This window comes from Drosophila persimilis, unplaced genomic scaffold, assembly GCF_003286085.1.
Source record: "Drosophila persimilis strain 14011-0111.01,24,50 unplaced genomic scaffold, DperRS2 tig00000000-arrow-pilon, whole genome shotgun sequence".
In the NCBI taxonomy this organism is placed as follows: domain Eukaryota; kingdom Metazoa; phylum Arthropoda; class Insecta; order Diptera; family Drosophilidae; genus Drosophila; species Drosophila persimilis.
In genome coordinates, this window is record NW_020825288.1 from 3495313 (window position 1) to 3511226 (window position 15914).

The following is a 15914-nucleotide window of genomic DNA, read 5'->3' on the forward strand; positions in this document are numbered from 1 at the left end:
CGGCTATCTCCGATAGTCAGCCTGAGTCACTGCCATCACTAGACAATTATTGTTCTCGCAATAACGGTATTAAATTCAGATAAATATTGCCCTTCGTGGGCTGAAGTTTTCGGTTAAAGTTGTTATTTCAAATAAATATTCGAAAAATCGTAACCACAACCCTAGACTTAGTACTGCCGATCGAGGCGCGCGCAACAAATTTCTGGATGCTGTGTATTTGTTTTTGCTTGGCATCTATCGATTTTGTGCAGCTGAACTCTCATCGGCGAAGAAACCAGCGGACGAAATATTAATGCTAATTGAATTGTACCGCGATTCGGCCTTTGAGTTTATTCCTGACTGCATCATGAAGCGTCAGAATGTGAGAACCTTGTCGCTGGTGGTGTGCACCTTCACGTACTTGTTGATTGGAGCCGCCGTTTTCGATTCGCTGGAATCGCCAACGGAGGCGAAGCGCTGGGAGTTCTTACAGGGTATTTATTGACCCTCCCCCCAACCATACACTTCCCATACTGATACACCTATATGTTCCAGCCGTAAAGAACAATTTTGTGAAAAAGTACAATGTAAGCGACGAGGACTTTCGAGTGATGGAGATTGTCATCATTGAGAACAAGCCGCACAAGGCAGGACCTCAATGGAAGTTCGCAGGCGCCTTCTACTTCAGCACCGTTGTCTTGGCCATGATAGGTGAGTCGGTGGTTATCTGAAGTTAATCCCAGTATCAGTATTAGTTTTGGCTTCCCCTAGGATACGGTCATTCTACGCCAGTCACCATTCCGGGAAAGGCATTTTGCATGGGATACGCGATGGTGAGACGTCAGAGCCGTATCTTTGCTTTTCCGCCATTCATCCAGCTTTCCTTTGGCAGGTGGGCATTCCTTTGGGACTGGTCATGTTCCAGTCGATTGGTGAACGTCTGAATAAGTTCGCATCGGTCATCATACGACGGGCCAAGCGGGCAAGTGGGGCCCGATGTACGGAAGCCACCGAGATGAATCTTATGCTGGCCACCGGAATGCTCTCGTCTGCCATCATTACCACGGGAGCAGCTGTGTTCTCGCGATACGAAGGCTGGAGCTACTTCGATAGTTTCTACTATTGCTTTGTGACCTTGACCACGATCGGATTTGGCGACTATGTGGCACTGCAGAACGATCAGGCTCTGACCAACAAACCGGGATATGTTGCCTTGAGCTTGGTGTTCATCCTCTTCGGCCTGGCCGTGGTGGCAGCCAGCATTAATCTGCTCGTCTTGCGTTTCATGACCATGTAAATCGTGTGGTATATGTTGAATTACACACCATTAATCTTCTGTTCATTTCAGGCAAGCGGAAGATGCCAAACGGGATGAACAGGATGCTCAGAACCTGGCGGGCAACGCGCAGCCAGTTACCTTCGACGATGAGACCACTTACAACATGAACGGCAAACTGTTGGAGCACAACTATACAACCGAGAACGATGAGACAGCCTCGCTCTGCTCCTGCACCTGCATGGGCGGAACGCGCTGCCTGAACCACGAGCAGTTTATCGACCCGGACTTTCAGCCCACGGACATTATACAAAGCACACAGTGCCTGCATCGCGCATCCATTTGAGACAGCCGCCTGTCACTTGTGACAGACGTCTACTTGAAATAGGAGCCAAAGCTCGGTTTGGAGCCAAAGAACGGCTTGGAGTCGGAGCCAATGCCAAAAGGAAGCCCAAATCCCCAACGAGGGGACGCCAAAACGTAGTTGCAATCATGTAGAGACCCAACCGCCGCATCTAATCGTTGTACAACCAGCATATACACACATATACAATGGAGTAACTTCCGACAAATCATGGCAATATCAACCTCATCACCTACGAGGGAGGATGTCGCCTCTTTTGGCGACCACCCTCACATTTCATACATCTCAAAAACATACAAATTTTAACTGTGAAATCAAAGTATTATTAAAACGAATTACTCGAAATCCTTTAGCCAACAAATGGAAACAAAATTCGGAACAAAGTAGTCGAGCAGTCCATCTTCTGGGCTCCCCCCCTGGATTTTGTTCTCATTCCAAGTTCGTTTGATTTAGTGACAACACGTATATCAGTTTAACTTAAAAAATTCATTCGTTCGTCGGCCGTATTCCGATAAGTTGCTCCTTTTTCAGAATTTTTTCCAAAACTAAATTTTTTATTTTTGTTTTTTTTTTTTTTTTTGGGCTGTCAGTAATTTGTTAATTATTTTACAAAATTCAAGACTGAAATGCGCGAGATTGTTCACATTCAGGCGGGCCAGTGCGGCAACCAAATAGGGGGAAAGTTTTGGGAGGTAATATCTGACGAGCACTGTATAGATGCCACCGGCACGTACTACGGCGACAGTGATTTGCAATTAGAGCGAATAAATGTGTACTACAACGAGGCGACAGGAGCGAAGTATGTACCACGCGCCATTCTTGTCGACCTGGAGCCCGGCACCATGGATTCGGTGCGCTCCGGGGCTTTTGGTCAAATCTTCCGGCCCGACAACTTTGTCTTTGGGCAGTCGGGGGCGGGAAACAACTGGGCCAAGGGACACTACACGGAAGGAGCCGAGCTGGTGGACTCTGTGCTGGATGTGGTGCGAAAGGAGTCGGAGGGCTGTGATTGTCTGCAGGTAAGTGAGTACCCCCACGCAGCGTGAATCAGGATAAAACCCCTTCTCCTGCAGGGCTTCCAGCTGACTCACTCGCTCGGCGGAGGCACCGGCTCGGGCATGGGCACCCTGCTGATCTCCAAGATCCGCGAGGAGTACCCCGACCGAATCATGAACACCTTCTCGGTGGTGCCATCGCCCAAAGTGTCGGACACGGTGGTGGAGCCCTACAATGCCACCTTGAGTGTGCATCAGCTGGTGGAGAACACCGATGAGACGTACTGCATCGACAACGAGGCGCTGTACGACATCTGCTTTCGCACCTTGAAGCTGACCACGCCCACCTACGGAGATCTGAATCACTTGGTGTCGGCAACCATGTCCGGGGTGACCACCTGCCTGCGCTTCCCGGGCCAGTTGAATGCCGATCTGCGCAAGCTGGCCGTGAACATGGTGCCCTTCCCCCGGCTGCACTTCTTCATGCCGGGCTTTGCGCCGCTGACATCCCGCGGATCCCAGCAGTACCGTGCCCTCACCGTGCCAGAGCTGACGCAGCAGATGTTCGACGCCAAGAACATGATGGCTGCCTGCGATCCGCGTCACGGTCGCTACCTGACAGTGGCCGCCATCTTCCGCGGGCGCATGTCCATGAAGGAGGTGGACGAGCAGATGCTGAACATCCAGAACAAGAACAGCAGCTTCTTCGTCGAGTGGATACCCAACAACTGCAAGACGGCCGTGTGCGATATACCGCCTCGCGGTCTCAAAATGTCGGCCACATTCATTGGCAACTCAACGGCCATCCAGGAGCTGTTCAAGCGCGTCTCCGAGCAGTTTACGGCGATGTTCCGGCGCAAGGCCTTCTTGCATTGGTACACTGGCGAGGGCATGGACGAGATGGAGTTCACCGAGGCGGAGAGCAACATGAACGATCTGGTGTCGGAGTATCAGCAGTACCAGGAGGCCACTGCCGACGAAGAGGGCGAGTTCGACGAGGACGAGGAGGGTGGCGGCGATGAGTAGTCGGCCTCAATAGCACACCTTACACCCACCGCCACCAATCACACACCTTACACCCACCGCCAACACTCACACACTTTACACCCACCGCCAACACTCACACACTTTACACCCACCGCCAACACTCACACACTTTACACCCACCGCCAACACTCACACACTTTACACCCACCGCCACAACACTCGCAAAGATCATATCAATCGATTCTCATTCAAATCTCACACTGTTCGTGTCTGTGCCAAAACTGGGATTTTGGGGCCACCACTTCCACCTTACTGATGTTGTTGCACATATCTTCAGTTGGAGATGCGTTGGCTGATATTACGCAAAAGTGCCCTTCTGGTTAGATCACACAAACACACGCAAAACCACACACAAACCTTACACCTACACCCTGCACCTACTCAAGCCCAAAGACATTCCTCTCTTTTATTTTTTGTTGCAATTGCTAGATACCTGCTCCCACACTAATACATGCATACATACACATGTAACGGTAATAAATCTGTTTGGAGGTTATGCTCTAGAACTGTCAGATGTTTTTTTCTGGGTGGCAATGCCTTGCTGGACCTATAATTTGCAAAGCATCCATGTGCAAAAGTAGGGTTATAAAAATGTATTCTCTAGGATTGATGACTCTTGACACGCCTCAGACCTCACGTTGTGCTTTTTTACGGGGTCGCAAGCGTATCCATCCGCATCCCATATCGGGGCTACAACCGAAAATAAAGGACTCGGACATGAAACAGAAAGATTTGGCAACGAACGTCAAAGGAAAGCGACTACAATAAGAAGTCCATCAAGAAAAGTATAGGTGAGCCTTCGCACAACAATCAACGGATTTAAAGCAATATATTTTGTTTGTAGCCTTCCTTTTATTAAATGGCGTGCATGGTGCGCAGTGCCGTGCCTGTGAGAGGAACAGCAGCAGCAGAAAATACTTAAGCGTCAACGAAACTATTTATGGAACATTGCAGACATTGAGATACATTAAAATAAATTAAGCCATTGCTTGTCTAAACATCATCGAAGAGACCGCGTGGCGGGGGCCCCACAATGCGTCGTTCATTTTCCGCCTCATAGTCCGGGTCGAGTTCACTGGTGCCCCTGAATCCCACCTGCATTTGGGTGCTCACGCCAAACCGGTCGTTAATCTCCTCCGACAGGGAACGGGGCACGCCTAGTGCTGAGGATGAGGCCACCGCAGCATAGTCAAAGCTGCCGTCGCCGTCGCGGAGTAGTCCATCGGCTGGGGTGCGACTGCCGGCCAGGGCTCCAGCACCTGAGCGGTACTTGTTCATGTAGTCATTGCTTGCGACGGTCGGATCGGGCCGATTGAAGTCACGCCGCCTAGCCATGGCCTCCTCGGCGCGCTGTCGCCTCCGCTTCTCGCGGGCGATTAGATCCTTGCCCTCCTGCACCAACTCCGTGGCAATAGTTTCATTTTGGAGGAACTGCTGAAAGCCCAAGGCGTTCAAGGCGCGACTGCCCAGGCTGAACCACGTAGACAGACAGAAGGCCAGCATGCACATGGGAAAGTAAATGTTGAAGCCGTTCGAGATGATGCCAATGACGTCCATGTGTCCCATGATTCGAGTGTAATAAGTTTCCATCATTCGCTGGTTCGAAAAATAGTTCAATAATAAGGTTTAAGGCATATCAATCGATATCTACACTCACCTCTGGTATAATGTGCGAATCCATGTGTATTAGACCCAGAAAATTAAGACACATTGGCGGCGTAAGGCGACACAGGAGCATGCCACTAAAGATCAGGCTGTGCTCGTTGGTCTGATGGTGGGGCGCCAGGTAGTACAGATTCAGAAAGCGAATGCGCAGAATAGTGGAGTAGGTGCAGTAGAAGAAGTAGCACAGAACCATCATGGAGAATACTTCAATGGTAAAGAAGTCGTAGCTTTCCTTGGCCAAATAAATCACATTGGCGAATATGGAGAGCACGGGATCGCGGCTGAAGAAGGTCACTTCACTCCACACCACCATAGCGGACATGGTGGCAGTGACCACACAGAGAGTCTTCAGGAACGGCGCCTTCAGTAGACACTCCCAATACCACTGCAATGTGGCGCTGTAGAAGATCCTCTCCAGCTGTGTGCGTTGTCGCGGGAATTCCGATTTGAAGCGTCGCTCGGCGGAATGTATATTCCTTGCCACATCCTCCAGATGCAGCACTGTGTCTACCTGCACACTCCACAGCGCCTCAGTGCGTTGCAGCGTCTGCAGGGATTTGATCACTTGCTTGTGGATGCGAACCAGGGCCTTTTCCGAGGGTAAAATAGTGGAGCTAGTCGCTCCCATGCCGCTGCCTCCAGTGCGTGAGAAATTGCGGCTGGCCCGCTCCTGAAGCTCAATTGGAACTTTCCGCATGATGGTCTCCACGCAGGGCCGCAGCTCATGGTTGTTGGGCACCACCCGGCTGATGCACTGCAGCGACTCTAGTATATCATCGACATGCTCCTCGGCCTCCGCTTTGTCCGTGCTGAGTTTGGCTGCCTTGAAGTAGGCGTATTGCAAAGTGAATCCCGGCTTGGCGTTGTTCCACAGCGAGCGTGGCACCTCTACCAGGGCGTAGCCCAGCAACAGGATTAGCAGGAACAGACCCCAGGTATTCGAAGCCGACGAGGCGATTGCCTTTAGCTTCTGCCAGTCCAGGGGCACGCCCTTGACGGCAATGTAGATGAGCAGGACGCCACAGATGAATAGATATGAGCCATAATAGATGGCATTCTCGATGAGCGCCGACTTTAGTTTGCCTTTGATCGTAAAATCGCCGGCCTTGAGGTACGATTGCATCAATGGCATAATCAACCAGGTGAGGAACTGCGAACTCCAGTAGATGATGCGCCACAAGTTGGGGAACACCGACTCGGGCACCATTCCCCACGGTTCCTGGCATTCGGGCGGCGGGGTTATATTGGCCGTTGTGCTAGCATTACCTGCTGCGTCCAGTGCCAGCTTATGTTCCGCCAGGCATTGCCTGTAAAGCGTCTGTAATTGGAGTTTTAATCAACCATATGGAACCATATGCCAATATGCCATTCTATACTCACCGAAGTCACGTCCAGCGGAATGGTGAAGACAATCAGAAACGAGAAACACCAGGCTGTCAGCACGGACAGGGTGACCAGGATGTGCTGACGTGGTATGTTGCCATAGCGGTACAGCGAGATGCTGGCCAAGCAGAGGGCCGCGATGATGCCGAATGTCAGTAGATAGGCCATGGTAAAAGTATCAACAACCAATTTGTGCTTTTTGTGAGTGTGTGGTGTGTGTTTGTGTGCTGTGATTACTGGCTAAGTGTAATAACTAATTCATTTCGGGCCACTTGATTGACGGCCTATTCCTTGTGGGGCTCGGTGATTTTCTTATTGTTTCGCTTCTTTTGCAGCTGACGCGCAGTTTCGCGATGCATTTCCTCTAGCCGTTCCAGCGCCTGCGTCTTTAGCGGCATCAGGTGCGGCCTACAGAAAACCAGCTCTGTTTTGTGCTCGAAAAACAGTTTTCCGGTTGTGGGCTCAATCAGATCGATTTTCTCATTCACTTTTCTAAGCAGCTCAGACTCCACTTCGGACATGCTAGCGGATGGATGTGATACCCAATCGCTGGCACTTGGTACTCCAGCTAAGACACTATGGCACACAGAGCAGCCGTTCGATATGCTTTTTTATTTTACTTTATTTATTTGTTTTTGTTTAAATCAGTGGGGCCGTTCATGAACGAATTGAATAAGTTCCTCTTAGCCCACTTCACCCACCATAAAAAACACTCTTTTTAAGCACTGGTCCAAAATGGGTTAATTTGTTCATGATCGGAAATGATATTCCTCCATTTTGATATTCGGCTTAGTATTACAAGCTAGCTAGGCCCCACAATTCAGCACAAATTATTTTAACTAATTAATTGATCCATTTTCTACAAGATATGCCTATTTTAAGTAATCTATTTTATTTTATTGGTTATAAAATGTTGTTTGAACAAAAAAGGGAAACACCAGGGTACACAAAATACACAAAAGTTTTTTACATGGTAACTACGATGGTTTTTACATGGTACTACGATGTCTGCAGTGCCCAACAAAACATCGATGACATCGATGTGTCTTCAGCTCTACAACTCTGCCATTGTTATTGTTCGATTTTGTTTTGCTGGCAAAAACCAGAAGATAAATATTCTATATAATACAGGGAGGTGGCACTGCCAAAATCGTCAATAAATGAATGACCACACAGATGTCAATGTTGACAAGACCCAGGACTGCCGCACCAGCGGCGATGGGATGGAACAACAAACCGATGGAACAAGTTCTGATGTGGTCAAGCGACCGCAACTATCACGGAAAGACAGCACAGTTATCCAGGAGGCGGCGATTACAAGGAGAACATCCTCAAGCAGTGGCCATGCCTCCCATCTACCGCTGCCGGGCCTCCATACGCTCTACAGACGCCCCGAAGTTGTTACCCGAAGCCTGGCCCCGGCCCTGCCCAAGGGAGAGCTGGTGCAGCTGAAGCCGCGGCTTGTGCAACCGCATCACGAACCACTGCCGGAACACAAAAAGACTAAACCTCCAAAATTCGTTCCCTTTGAGCCATATCCAGGAGCTGTAAATCCCATGACTGCTGCACCATCGACCAAACATAAAATTCATCGCGACAAAAATAACCTTGACATCGGTGTACTCGTGGATCAAGTGTCCACACTGCGCACCCAAGAACTGGACCCTGAACCCAAGGAGAGCGACAATAAAGATGGTAGCAACGGCAAGTTGGATATCCTGAAGGAGCAGCTCTCGAAAATGAGGGAGGAACGTGACTACTTCCAGGCCCAATACAAATTTCAAACGCAGGTCAATAGCGAGCTAAAGAACCTGCTGGTGGCGTCAGTGGGTGAGGATCTGCAGACTCGCGTCAATCTGCTGACCGAAGACAAGTTGCAGCTGGCTCGAGCCCTGCTGGATACTGCCAACAATCTGACGACGCATACCGAACAAATTGAGTTTCTTGCGGGACAATGCGAGGTGTGGAGATCCAAGTTCCTGGCGAGCAGTGTCATGGTCGAGGAGCTGGCACGTTGGAAGGCCGATCTCACGCAGAAAAACCAGATGCTGAACGAGTCCACCAAGCAATTGCTGCATGCCACGCACCAGATACGCGAGATCCAGCTGGATATGCTGAAGCAACTAAAGTTTTTGGCCAAAATTCGTTACCTCAATCTGCCCGCCACCGATGTGATTAGCTTGAGTGCCGAGAATCTGAACATACTACAGCGAATGGTGCTCCACACGGGAGTGGGCATTCCGGAGGAGACTCTCAAGCTGTCCAGCGCCAGCACGAGTCCGCTCTGTGAGGCGGAAAAGTATGCAGTTCGGGTGCGTATTCGTTTTGTTTATACAGAACTAATGTTAATAATCGTCTTTAATGTTCCTTTAGGCTCTGGAGTTCATTAGTCAGCCCCTGATGGCTACAGACGAGGCCATACGCGCCCTGTTCGACCAAGCACAGCGACCCCACTATGTGCAATCAGTTTCTGCGGAGGCTCCTACCGACAGTCCTCAGTTGGACTTAAAGCAATAATATGTTAGTGAATCGTAAGAAAATAATGTGAAATCTGTTTAGTTATATTCAATTTTATATACAATACAATCAACAATCATTAAAATTACTGGCCATTTCTTGCGGTGGCGTACAGATCCAGGCGGCGTTGGCTGAAGACGGGAATCTGCTGACGCACTTGCTCCACCAGCGAGAAGTCAATGTCGGCCACCACAGTCTCCTCCCCATCGCTGGCACTCTTCTGGACCTTGGCCCAGGGGTCAACAATCATCGAATGGCCATAGGCCACATATTCAGCGCTGGGATCTCTAGCCGGCGATGTGGTTACCACAAAGAGTTGATTATCATTGGCCCGGGAACGTTGAAGCAGCTCCCAGTGCAAGGGTCCTGTGGTCATATTGAAGGCGGCCGGATAGATGATCATCTCACAGCCCTCGTTCCGATAGAGACGCGCCATCTCCTCGAAGCGAATGTCATAGCAGATGCCAATGCCAATCTTGTGTCCATCCACATCGATGGTGGTAAAGTCATTGCCCGCCGAGAGTGTCTCCGATTCCTTGAAGCGAATGCCGCCCTTCACATCGATGTCGAATAGATGCATCTTCCGATGCTTGGCTATCAGATCGCCGCTGGGCGACCACACCGTACACGTATTGTAGATGGCATCGTTCTCGCCGAGCTCTGGAATGGTTCCACCCACAATGTACACCTGATGTTTCTTGGCGAGATTCGAAAGCTGCTGCGAGGTATAGCCATCTGGTATGGTCTCGGAGTATTCGCGGAAGTATTTGGTGCCGTACGGAGCGTTAAAGCACTCGGGAAGCGTGATCAGACGGGGCTGGTGCTCCCTGACGGCGGCTTCTATTTTGCTAACAGCATTTTGCACATTGACCGTTTTGTCCTTGGAGCCCTTGAGTTGCAGCAGCGCAAGACGCATGACTACAGCACAGTTTATGGTTTTATTATAAGTGAGTTTCAGTACGATATCTACTTACTGTTGCTTACTTTGCTCATGTTGACTATATGCTATATATATACATATATAGAAATTCTTATCTGCTGCGGTTTGATAAGGAATCGACGACCAGCTGTTGCTTTCTATCGAAAATCACAGGTCAGGCAGAGCTGCAAAGTACGATAGATAACGATAAATAAATAACCGATAAATCATCAAAAATTATGTGGATTTTAGCCAGAATTATTCCACGGAATATCAAAATTGAGCAATAGTATTTGTTTGACCTTTTTTGCTAAAACCTCTTTTTAGACTAAATCCAATAAAAGCAAGTATTTAAAATAAGCCAGTCAAGTAGAATATTGATTCATTAATCGGATAAAATTATGTGGGCAGGGCTGAGGGTTTTATTTACCTAGTTATATTGCACGGAATATCAAAAACGAGGAATATGTATAAAAGAACTTGAATTCTTCAGTATATTTACGGTATACTTTTAAGATGAGCCGGTATATTTTGGTATATTTCTGAGGGTCGGACGGTATATTCGATAAGTCCGCTGCCATCTTTCTTTCTTTTCCTGTCTAGAAGGGTACGCACGTGTTTTAAAAATAATTTTTGGGGAATATTCGCAAATTGGCTATAGCTGCAGAAAATATTTAACATACACTTGTTGCACATGCACCCCAAATAGTGACTCAACAAACTAATAATGAATTTCTCTGCTTTTGCATACACTTTCCACGCAATCTCCTGGCCTGCAGCAGCAACAAAAACAACATGGTCCAACGTCTGACGCTAAGAAGACGCCTGTCGTACAACACACGCTCCAACAAGAGGCGCATGTAACTATAACATTTTAAAGCAAGTTAAAGGTGCATTCTAATGTTCCCTGTTTTGGCTTTCAGTGTGCGCACTCCTGGCGGTCGCCTGGTGTACCAGTATGTCAAGAAGAACAAGACTGTGCCCCGTTGCGGCCAATGCAAGGAGAAGCTTAAGGGCATCACCCCTTCCCGCCCCAGCGAGCGCCCACGCATGTCCAAGCGCCTGAAGACCGTCGCCCGCACTTACGGAGGTGTTCTGTGCCACGGCTGCCTGCGCGAGCGCATCGTTCGTGCCTTCCTCATCGAGGAGCAGAAGATCGTCAAGGCCCTGAAGAGCCAGCGCGAGGCATTGGTGAAGCCGGTCAAGGCCCCCAAGGTTGAGCAGAAGAAGAAGCCCACTGGCAAGCCCACGAAGCCAGGAGCCGGCAAGGCCGGTGCGAAATCCACGGGCCCCAAGGGAGCCGCTGGCGCTAAGGGAGCTGCCGGCAAGAAGCCCGGACAGAAGCCTGCGGCTGGCAAGCCCAGGAAGTAGACGCATCGCGGACATAGGACTTCGGAGTTCAGTTAACTGCTAAATAAGAAATTTATAAATAAATTGTTTTTCCAAAACGGATTTATGCGGTTTTTATTTTGCAACTGATGAATATCGACACAAATAAGGCGAGGCGGTGGCAACTCTGTCGCCAACAGCTGTTCGGCTCTGATAACTCTGCACAATTTTCGATAATCATCACAATCACGTAAGAAGGCGCTCTCTAATTTGTTTTCAATAAATTAAGTTTTTTACCCTTGGCGCAGGATGTCGGCCACCAAAGTTCTGCGCTCTCTGCTGCACGAGCTCCGCCAGGCGTCGCCAAGTGGCTGCATTAAGGAATCCTTGGCCGCACGCTACATACTGGCGCAGTACAAAAAGTATGAGACAACCGACCAGCAGCTGTGCAAGGCCCGCAACGAGGCAGTCTTCTTAGGCCAAACATATCTCACCTACTTGAGTAGTCTGCGCAACTATAACGAGCTGTACAAGGAGTACCATGGACGTGGAGAGCGGTCCGTGAAGGAAACAGCCGATGTGGTCGGCTTCAAGTTGCCCACGGATCCCAAGTGATGCTAGTGACTAGATTTCTATAGTGTGTAGTGCGATTAAAGCTGATTAATGTTCGAATAATGTGTGCGTTCATTCCTTCTATTCGATCATTTGACGTATCATGGCGAGACCCCGGTAAGTCACGCTCATCAGCTGAATCGGACAGGGAACTCGGATTAAGCAATGCTCTCTAAAACTACGGACTCTACTTGCCTGCTTGAAGGTGTCCCGCGAGATCGGCAAATACCCCATGGCGCTGAGTTCGACTGGCTTTTGGGCGCGGATAATGATAATTAGCAGATACTTCTTGTAGGCAATCGAGGCTTTGTGCCAGTTGTGGTTATAGGCGGCGTGGCCAATGTCTTCGCTCTAAGGAAGAAAACAGCCCATCAGTTGGAACCCGGATCGATGGCACGACATACCAAATCGAGAAGCTGCTGGCCGTGATTACAAACCAAGAACAGCTGCATGACTGAAGTGCCGATGAAAAACACATATGTAATCCCCTCCAAGGTTAGGCCCTGTATAAGCGAATACACCGAAACCGTGCAGATAACTGCCGAAGTAGTAATGAGGCTTAACAACAGCGACCCACCGAAGATACCGTTGAGATCGTTCTGAAGGCTGATATAGCAAAATAATGTCGACATCTCATTAATGCTTTTTGTCACTCACATAACTAGGTATTCGTGCTTGTTCACCATCTGCGCCAGGAAGCGATTATCATCTACGTCGTGCGTCCGATCGGGTTGGTACTCCTCCAGGGACCGAGTCATGCAGCTAAAGTGCATGCAGATCTGCACCTGAAAGCACAGCAGCCAGAGGTCTGTGGCCACGTTGGAGATCACCATGTGGGTGCTGTGAAGCCACTCCGTGGCATAGATGATGATATAGACCCAGACCGGGTGTCGATTGGGATCGTATATGAAATATGGATAGCAATGTTCATATGTAAACTGGTGCCGTGTGAAATAGGCGAAAATCGACTGTAGAATGGGACCAATGACGACCATAATGGAGGACCCAATGTAGATGAAAATCATGGCCAGAAATGATCGCGACCAGTAGTGTTCATTCACCCTATAATATTCTCTATCCTTGGTAGTTTTCGGATACAAGTCGGCCAGTTTCTTATTAAGATTTCGAATCGATTCTCGCTGCATGGCGGTGGCGTGCTTGGTGTCCGAATTGATGACATAGGTGACCAAAGTGACGTAGCGCATGATCAGCGGGATGCTGTCTATGGTTTTGACCTCAAAAATGCGGAAAATCATAAATCCCACGCAGACGGCGTGGCTGCAGGTGCACAGCCAGCGGTAGATCCACATTACCAGCCTCCGCGAACGCGTCTCGTCCGGTGCGTCCAACACATTGTAGCCCATGAGTCGAAAAACGGCGCTGGGCATTGCGGGGAAGTCTTCGTAGCTGCGTTGCACGGATTCCATTTCGAAAGTGTTCTGAGTGCTCCATTGTCGATTGAGGCGGCATTTATAGAGCTCTGATACTAGGAATATCTTGCGGTTAAGGGCTTCCCCTTTGATGTGGTTTGCATTCAAGGTGGCAGATCAATTAAAGGACCTCAGACACCTGTCGCTATTAATGGAAAGGATTACGTGCCCTCTGTCAATTATACGAAGCGTCAAAATATTTCAATAATGCATGTAAATGTCCTCAACACCCAAGCGATTGCCTCATTTGGAAAATCAAAGGAATGCGAACGGAAACATCTTAAAATTTTAGTATATCGTATACTTATTTTTACTGCATTACAAAGATCAGACCATAAAAAGAGAGGCGTACGAATTAAAATGAACATTAATTAAGATCAATTGAGAGATCCGCAGAATCAAAGATGCAATAACCAAGGCCAAATGGGGTTATATGTACATATGTACGGTTTCTGTGCTCAATTCGTACTAGGGTTTCATAGGTCAGCTGTGCCTGAATACTTAGTAGTTCGTTTTAAAGGGTAAAACCCCTATCCAAGGTTTTCTGGTCGGGGAATGTCTTGCGGTTTGACACCTTTGAAGCCTAATCGTTTATCCTTTGAACTTTAGAACCCAGTAAGACGATGAGGCGACAATTATATAGTGGGTTGAACGAGGTTACACGTAGAAGGAACTCTCTAGATAAGTCCGTTTCCATTACCATCTGTACTATTGTTGAGAAAGAGTTTGATGTAATTATATCTTCGTAGCCAGCGTGTTTGCTGTTGTCATTCCAGCAAATGCCCATAAAAATATCTACGCACAAGAAATGCATTCAAGCTGTTTGAAAGGAAAATGGGAAAAAGACGAAGAGACAGAGAAAAGAAACCACTTGGTCATTGCTTGCACTTAATAATTTCCATAAATGTGCACCTCCTCAGTTCTCTGGGGTGTATTTACCGTTTCTTTGTTGCTGTGGACATTAATGAAATTCTTGCACACAGCAGCAAATTGGCATGGGATTCCTATAGCTGCCCTCCCGGTCCCCGACCCATTCCGCCTACTAGTATCTGAGTGGAATGCTAAGCAGCCCAGGAATTGGTTGCCTCTCGTCTGGGGGAACACTGCTAGGTGTTGGGTATGTCATATAGGTACGTAGTTTTCTCATATATACTTTATCTTATATATACTTGGGCAGGCTATCTCTCAAAGGGATTTCTCAGTCACTTTATAATGGTTTTGTTTTGATTCTCTTACTTAATACTCGCCCCTCCGAACGAGTCACTTTACTGCTGTCACTCTATTGCACAACTTTCAAGTCGGTCATCTATTGTTTGTCGAGTTCCCATTACCGAACCGAACCGAACCACTCGGTCACACACCAGAACCATGGGTTCAGCCCCCAGTTTGAACTTCTCTCATCAATTTTCCACTGTCTTACACTGCATGGGTAATTTATTCATTAGTTTCAATTGACAACAAAATGTTGGTCTCCATCCGCAACCGATGCCAGCCGGGGAGGGGAGCTCTCTATATATCGAGAGTATTGAAATTGAAACTGAAATTGCAACATTGTGAGTGCGTTCCGAAGAACTCACTCAACCAGCGGGCACCCCAAACATTTACGGCTCATTTCGGGAGATTTATGTCTGGCGAAGATGCGTCACTTTCGAGTATTCCTCTCGTGTTCTTAAATTAGATGCAGATATTTGGGACGCTCTTCTACTTATAGTTGGCCCAATTACCCGCAAGTGCCAGGCGGCTGTTAAGTTCCATTCCTGTTTATTTCTATGGGATATCCGCAAATAAAATTGGAATATTGTCATCCTTGGATAGGGTCTGGGAAATGGTGCCGGGTGTGCGGCATCCCGGTATCTCTGTCGCACTAAATACTTTATGAGGCTGAGGCGCCTTGATTTTTTTTTTATCGTCTGGCTCCAACTAAAATAAACTCAGCAGTCCCGGTTTACAGCTCCCAGTCCCGTTTGCCGGACGCCGGTGCACACAATAGACAACGGCAAACACCCTAAAACCCAAAAGAAAACACAGAATGCAAACAAGAGCATCCGAGATGAATGACTGGGCAGAACAAAGGAGTGTCAGAGTCAGACGTGGGCAACAGGCTGGCGGTGGACAGGAATGGCAGTGGACCGGGACTGGGACTGGGACGGGGAGATGTCTGGCAGCAGCAGGACCTGCCTCGGCAGAGGAAAAGGACCATTTGCCCGGCAATCAAATCAATGGTCAGGGGTTTTGTCCTCCAACACGGCAGCATTAATCGGTATAAAGTACAATTTCTCACACCCCTCTTTGACTCGATGCGATTTCAATATCCATTATTCAAGTAGTGGGATGGGTAGATGGGTATCGGGGAGTGGAATGGACTGTACACTAAAGCAAGAGGAGGCGCCTGACATTG

At 48.5% G+C, this 15914-nt stretch overlaps 9 protein-coding genes across 9 annotated transcripts; 5 read left to right on the plus strand and 4 right to left on the minus strand.

Moving 5' to 3' along the window:
- Window positions 1-101: 101 nt before the first annotated feature.
- LOC6595141 (two pore potassium channel protein sup-9) lies at window positions 102-1971 on the plus strand. The gene is made up of 5 exons (XM_002020095.2): window positions 102-473; window positions 535-690; window positions 751-812; window positions 872-1272; window positions 1328-1971. Exons 1-5 carry the CDS (start codon window positions 293-295, stop codon window positions 1599-1601), a joined length of 1074 nt encoding a protein of 357 aa, XP_002020131.2. The 5' UTR covers window positions 102-292; the 3' UTR covers window positions 1602-1971.
- A 226-nt stretch (window positions 1972-2197) lies between these two features.
- Window positions 2198-3704, plus strand: LOC6594922 (tubulin beta-2 chain). Its single transcript, XM_002020094.2, has 2 exons — window positions 2198-2638; window positions 2693-3704. The coding sequence occupies exons 1-2, from the start codon at window positions 2246-2248 to the stop codon at window positions 3638-3640; spliced, it is 1341 nt and encodes a 446-aa protein (XP_002020130.2). The 5' UTR covers window positions 2198-2245; the 3' UTR covers window positions 3641-3704.
- A 789-nt stretch (window positions 3705-4493) lies between these two features.
- Window positions 4494-6897, minus strand: LOC6594921 (LMBR1 domain-containing protein 2 homolog). Its single transcript, XM_002020093.2, has 3 exons — window positions 6707-6897; window positions 5319-6644; window positions 4494-5257 (listed from the first exon to the last, which is right to left on the minus strand). The coding sequence occupies exons 1-3, from the start codon at window positions 6875-6877 to the stop codon at window positions 4655-4657; spliced, it is 2100 nt and encodes a 699-aa protein (XP_002020129.1). The 5' UTR covers window positions 6878-6897; the 3' UTR covers window positions 4494-4654.
- An 83-nt stretch (window positions 6898-6980) lies between these two features.
- LOC6594920 (BBSome-interacting protein 1) lies at window positions 6981-7298 on the minus strand. Its single transcript, XM_002020092.2, has one exon. The coding sequence runs from the start codon at window positions 7228-7230 to the stop codon at window positions 6994-6996; it is 237 nt and encodes a 78-aa protein (XP_002020128.1). The 5' UTR covers window positions 7231-7298; the 3' UTR covers window positions 6981-6993.
- A 531-nt stretch (window positions 7299-7829) lies between these two features.
- On the plus strand, window positions 7830-9311 carry LOC6594919. The gene is made up of 2 exons (XM_002020091.2): window positions 7830-9021; window positions 9083-9311. Exons 1-2 carry the CDS (start codon window positions 7870-7872, stop codon window positions 9224-9226), a joined length of 1296 nt encoding a protein of 431 aa, XP_002020127.1. The 5' UTR covers window positions 7830-7869; the 3' UTR covers window positions 9227-9311.
- LOC6594918 (omega-amidase NIT2) lies at window positions 9250-10259 on the minus strand. Its single transcript, XM_002020090.2, has 2 exons — window positions 10201-10259; window positions 9250-10144 (listed from the first exon to the last, which is right to left on the minus strand). Exons 1-2 carry the CDS (start codon window positions 10217-10219, stop codon window positions 9312-9314), a joined length of 852 nt encoding a protein of 283 aa, XP_002020126.1. The 5' UTR covers window positions 10220-10259; the 3' UTR covers window positions 9250-9311.
- A 472-nt stretch (window positions 10260-10731) lies between these two features.
- LOC6594917 (60S ribosomal protein L34) lies at window positions 10732-11597 on the plus strand. Its single transcript, XM_002020089.2, has 3 exons — window positions 10732-10752; window positions 10925-11005; window positions 11069-11597. The coding sequence occupies exons 2-3, from the start codon at window positions 10941-10943 to the stop codon at window positions 11514-11516; spliced, it is 513 nt and encodes a 170-aa protein (XP_002020125.1). The 5' UTR covers window positions 10732-10752; window positions 10925-10940; the 3' UTR covers window positions 11517-11597.
- A 171-nt stretch (window positions 11598-11768) lies between these two features.
- Window positions 11769-12146, plus strand: LOC6594916 (protein FMC1 homolog). The gene has a single exon (XM_002020088.2). It carries the CDS (start codon window positions 11784-11786, stop codon window positions 12087-12089), a length of 306 nt encoding a protein of 101 aa, XP_002020124.1. The 5' UTR covers window positions 11769-11783; the 3' UTR covers window positions 12090-12146.
- A 21-nt stretch (window positions 12147-12167) lies between these two features.
- Window positions 12168-13680, minus strand: LOC6594915 (odorant receptor 85f). Its single transcript, XM_026990072.1, has 4 exons — window positions 12744-13680; window positions 12491-12692; window positions 12282-12437; window positions 12168-12221 (listed from the first exon to the last, which is right to left on the minus strand). The coding sequence occupies exons 1-4, from the start codon at window positions 13511-13513 to the stop codon at window positions 12168-12170; spliced, it is 1182 nt and encodes a 393-aa protein (XP_026845873.1). The 5' UTR covers window positions 13514-13680.
- Between the last annotated feature and the right edge of the window lie 2234 nt (window positions 13681-15914).

Bases quoted from the DNA above. Each gene is read 5' to 3' on its own strand.
- LOC6594922 (XM_002020094.2), top strand. From the start codon at position 2,246: ATGCGCGAGATTGTTCACATTCAGGCGGGCCAGTGCGGCAACCAAATA. The intron at 2,639-2,692 runs GTAAGTGAGTAC...CTTCTCCTGCAG, and splicing joins AGGGCTGTGATTGTCTGCAG to GGCTTCCAGCTGACTCACTC.
- LOC6594915 (XM_026990072.1), bottom strand. From the start codon at position 13,513: ATGGAATCCGTGCAACGCAGCTACGAAGACTTCCCCGCAATGCCCAGC. The intron at 12,693-12,743 runs GTGAGTGACAAA...TTGCTATATCAG, and splicing joins AAGCACGAATACCTAGTTAT to CCTTCAGAACGATCTCAACG. The intron at 12,222-12,281 runs GCAAGTAGAGTC...TGTCCGATTCAG, and splicing joins CGCGGGACACCTTCAAGCAG to CTGATGAGCGTGACTTACCG.
- LOC6594921 (XM_002020093.2), bottom strand. From the start codon at position 6,877: ATGGCCTATCTACTGACATTCGGCATCATCGCGGCCCTCTGCTTGGCC. The intron at 6,645-6,706 runs GTGAGTATAGAA...CTCCAATTACAG, and splicing joins TTCCGCTGGACGTGACTTCG to ACGCTTTACAGGCAATGCCT. The intron at 5,258-5,318 runs GTGAGTGTAGAT...TTTTCGAACCAG, and splicing joins ATTCGCACATTATACCAGAG to CGAATGATGGAAACTTATTA.
- LOC6594916 (XM_002020088.2), top strand. From the start codon at position 11,784: ATGTCGGCCACCAAAGTTCTGCGCTCTCTGCTGCACGAGCTCCGCCAG.
- LOC6594919 (XM_002020091.2), top strand. From the start codon at position 7,870: ATGAATGACCACACAGATGTCAATGTTGACAAGACCCAGGACTGCCGC. The intron at 9,022-9,082 runs GTGCGTATTCGT...ATGTTCCTTTAG, and splicing joins CGGAAAAGTATGCAGTTCGG to GCTCTGGAGTTCATTAGTCA.
- LOC6594917 (XM_002020089.2), top strand. From the start codon at position 10,941: ATGGTCCAACGTCTGACGCTAAGAAGACGCCTGTCGTACAACACACGC. The intron at 11,006-11,068 runs GTAACTATAACA...TTTGGCTTTCAG, and splicing joins CGCTCCAACAAGAGGCGCAT to TGTGCGCACTCCTGGCGGTC.
- LOC6595141 (XM_002020095.2), top strand. From the start codon at position 293: ATGCTAATTGAATTGTACCGCGATTCGGCCTTTGAGTTTATTCCTGAC. The intron at 813-871 runs GTGAGACGTCAG...TTCCTTTGGCAG, and splicing joins TTTGCATGGGATACGCGATG to GTGGGCATTCCTTTGGGACT. The intron at 1,273-1,327 runs GTAAATCGTGTG...TGTTCATTTCAG, and splicing joins GTCTTGCGTTTCATGACCAT to GCAAGCGGAAGATGCCAAAC.
- LOC6594920 (XM_002020092.2), bottom strand. From the start codon at position 7,230: ATGTCCGAAGTGGAGTCTGAGCTGCTTAGAAAAGTGAATGAGAAAATC.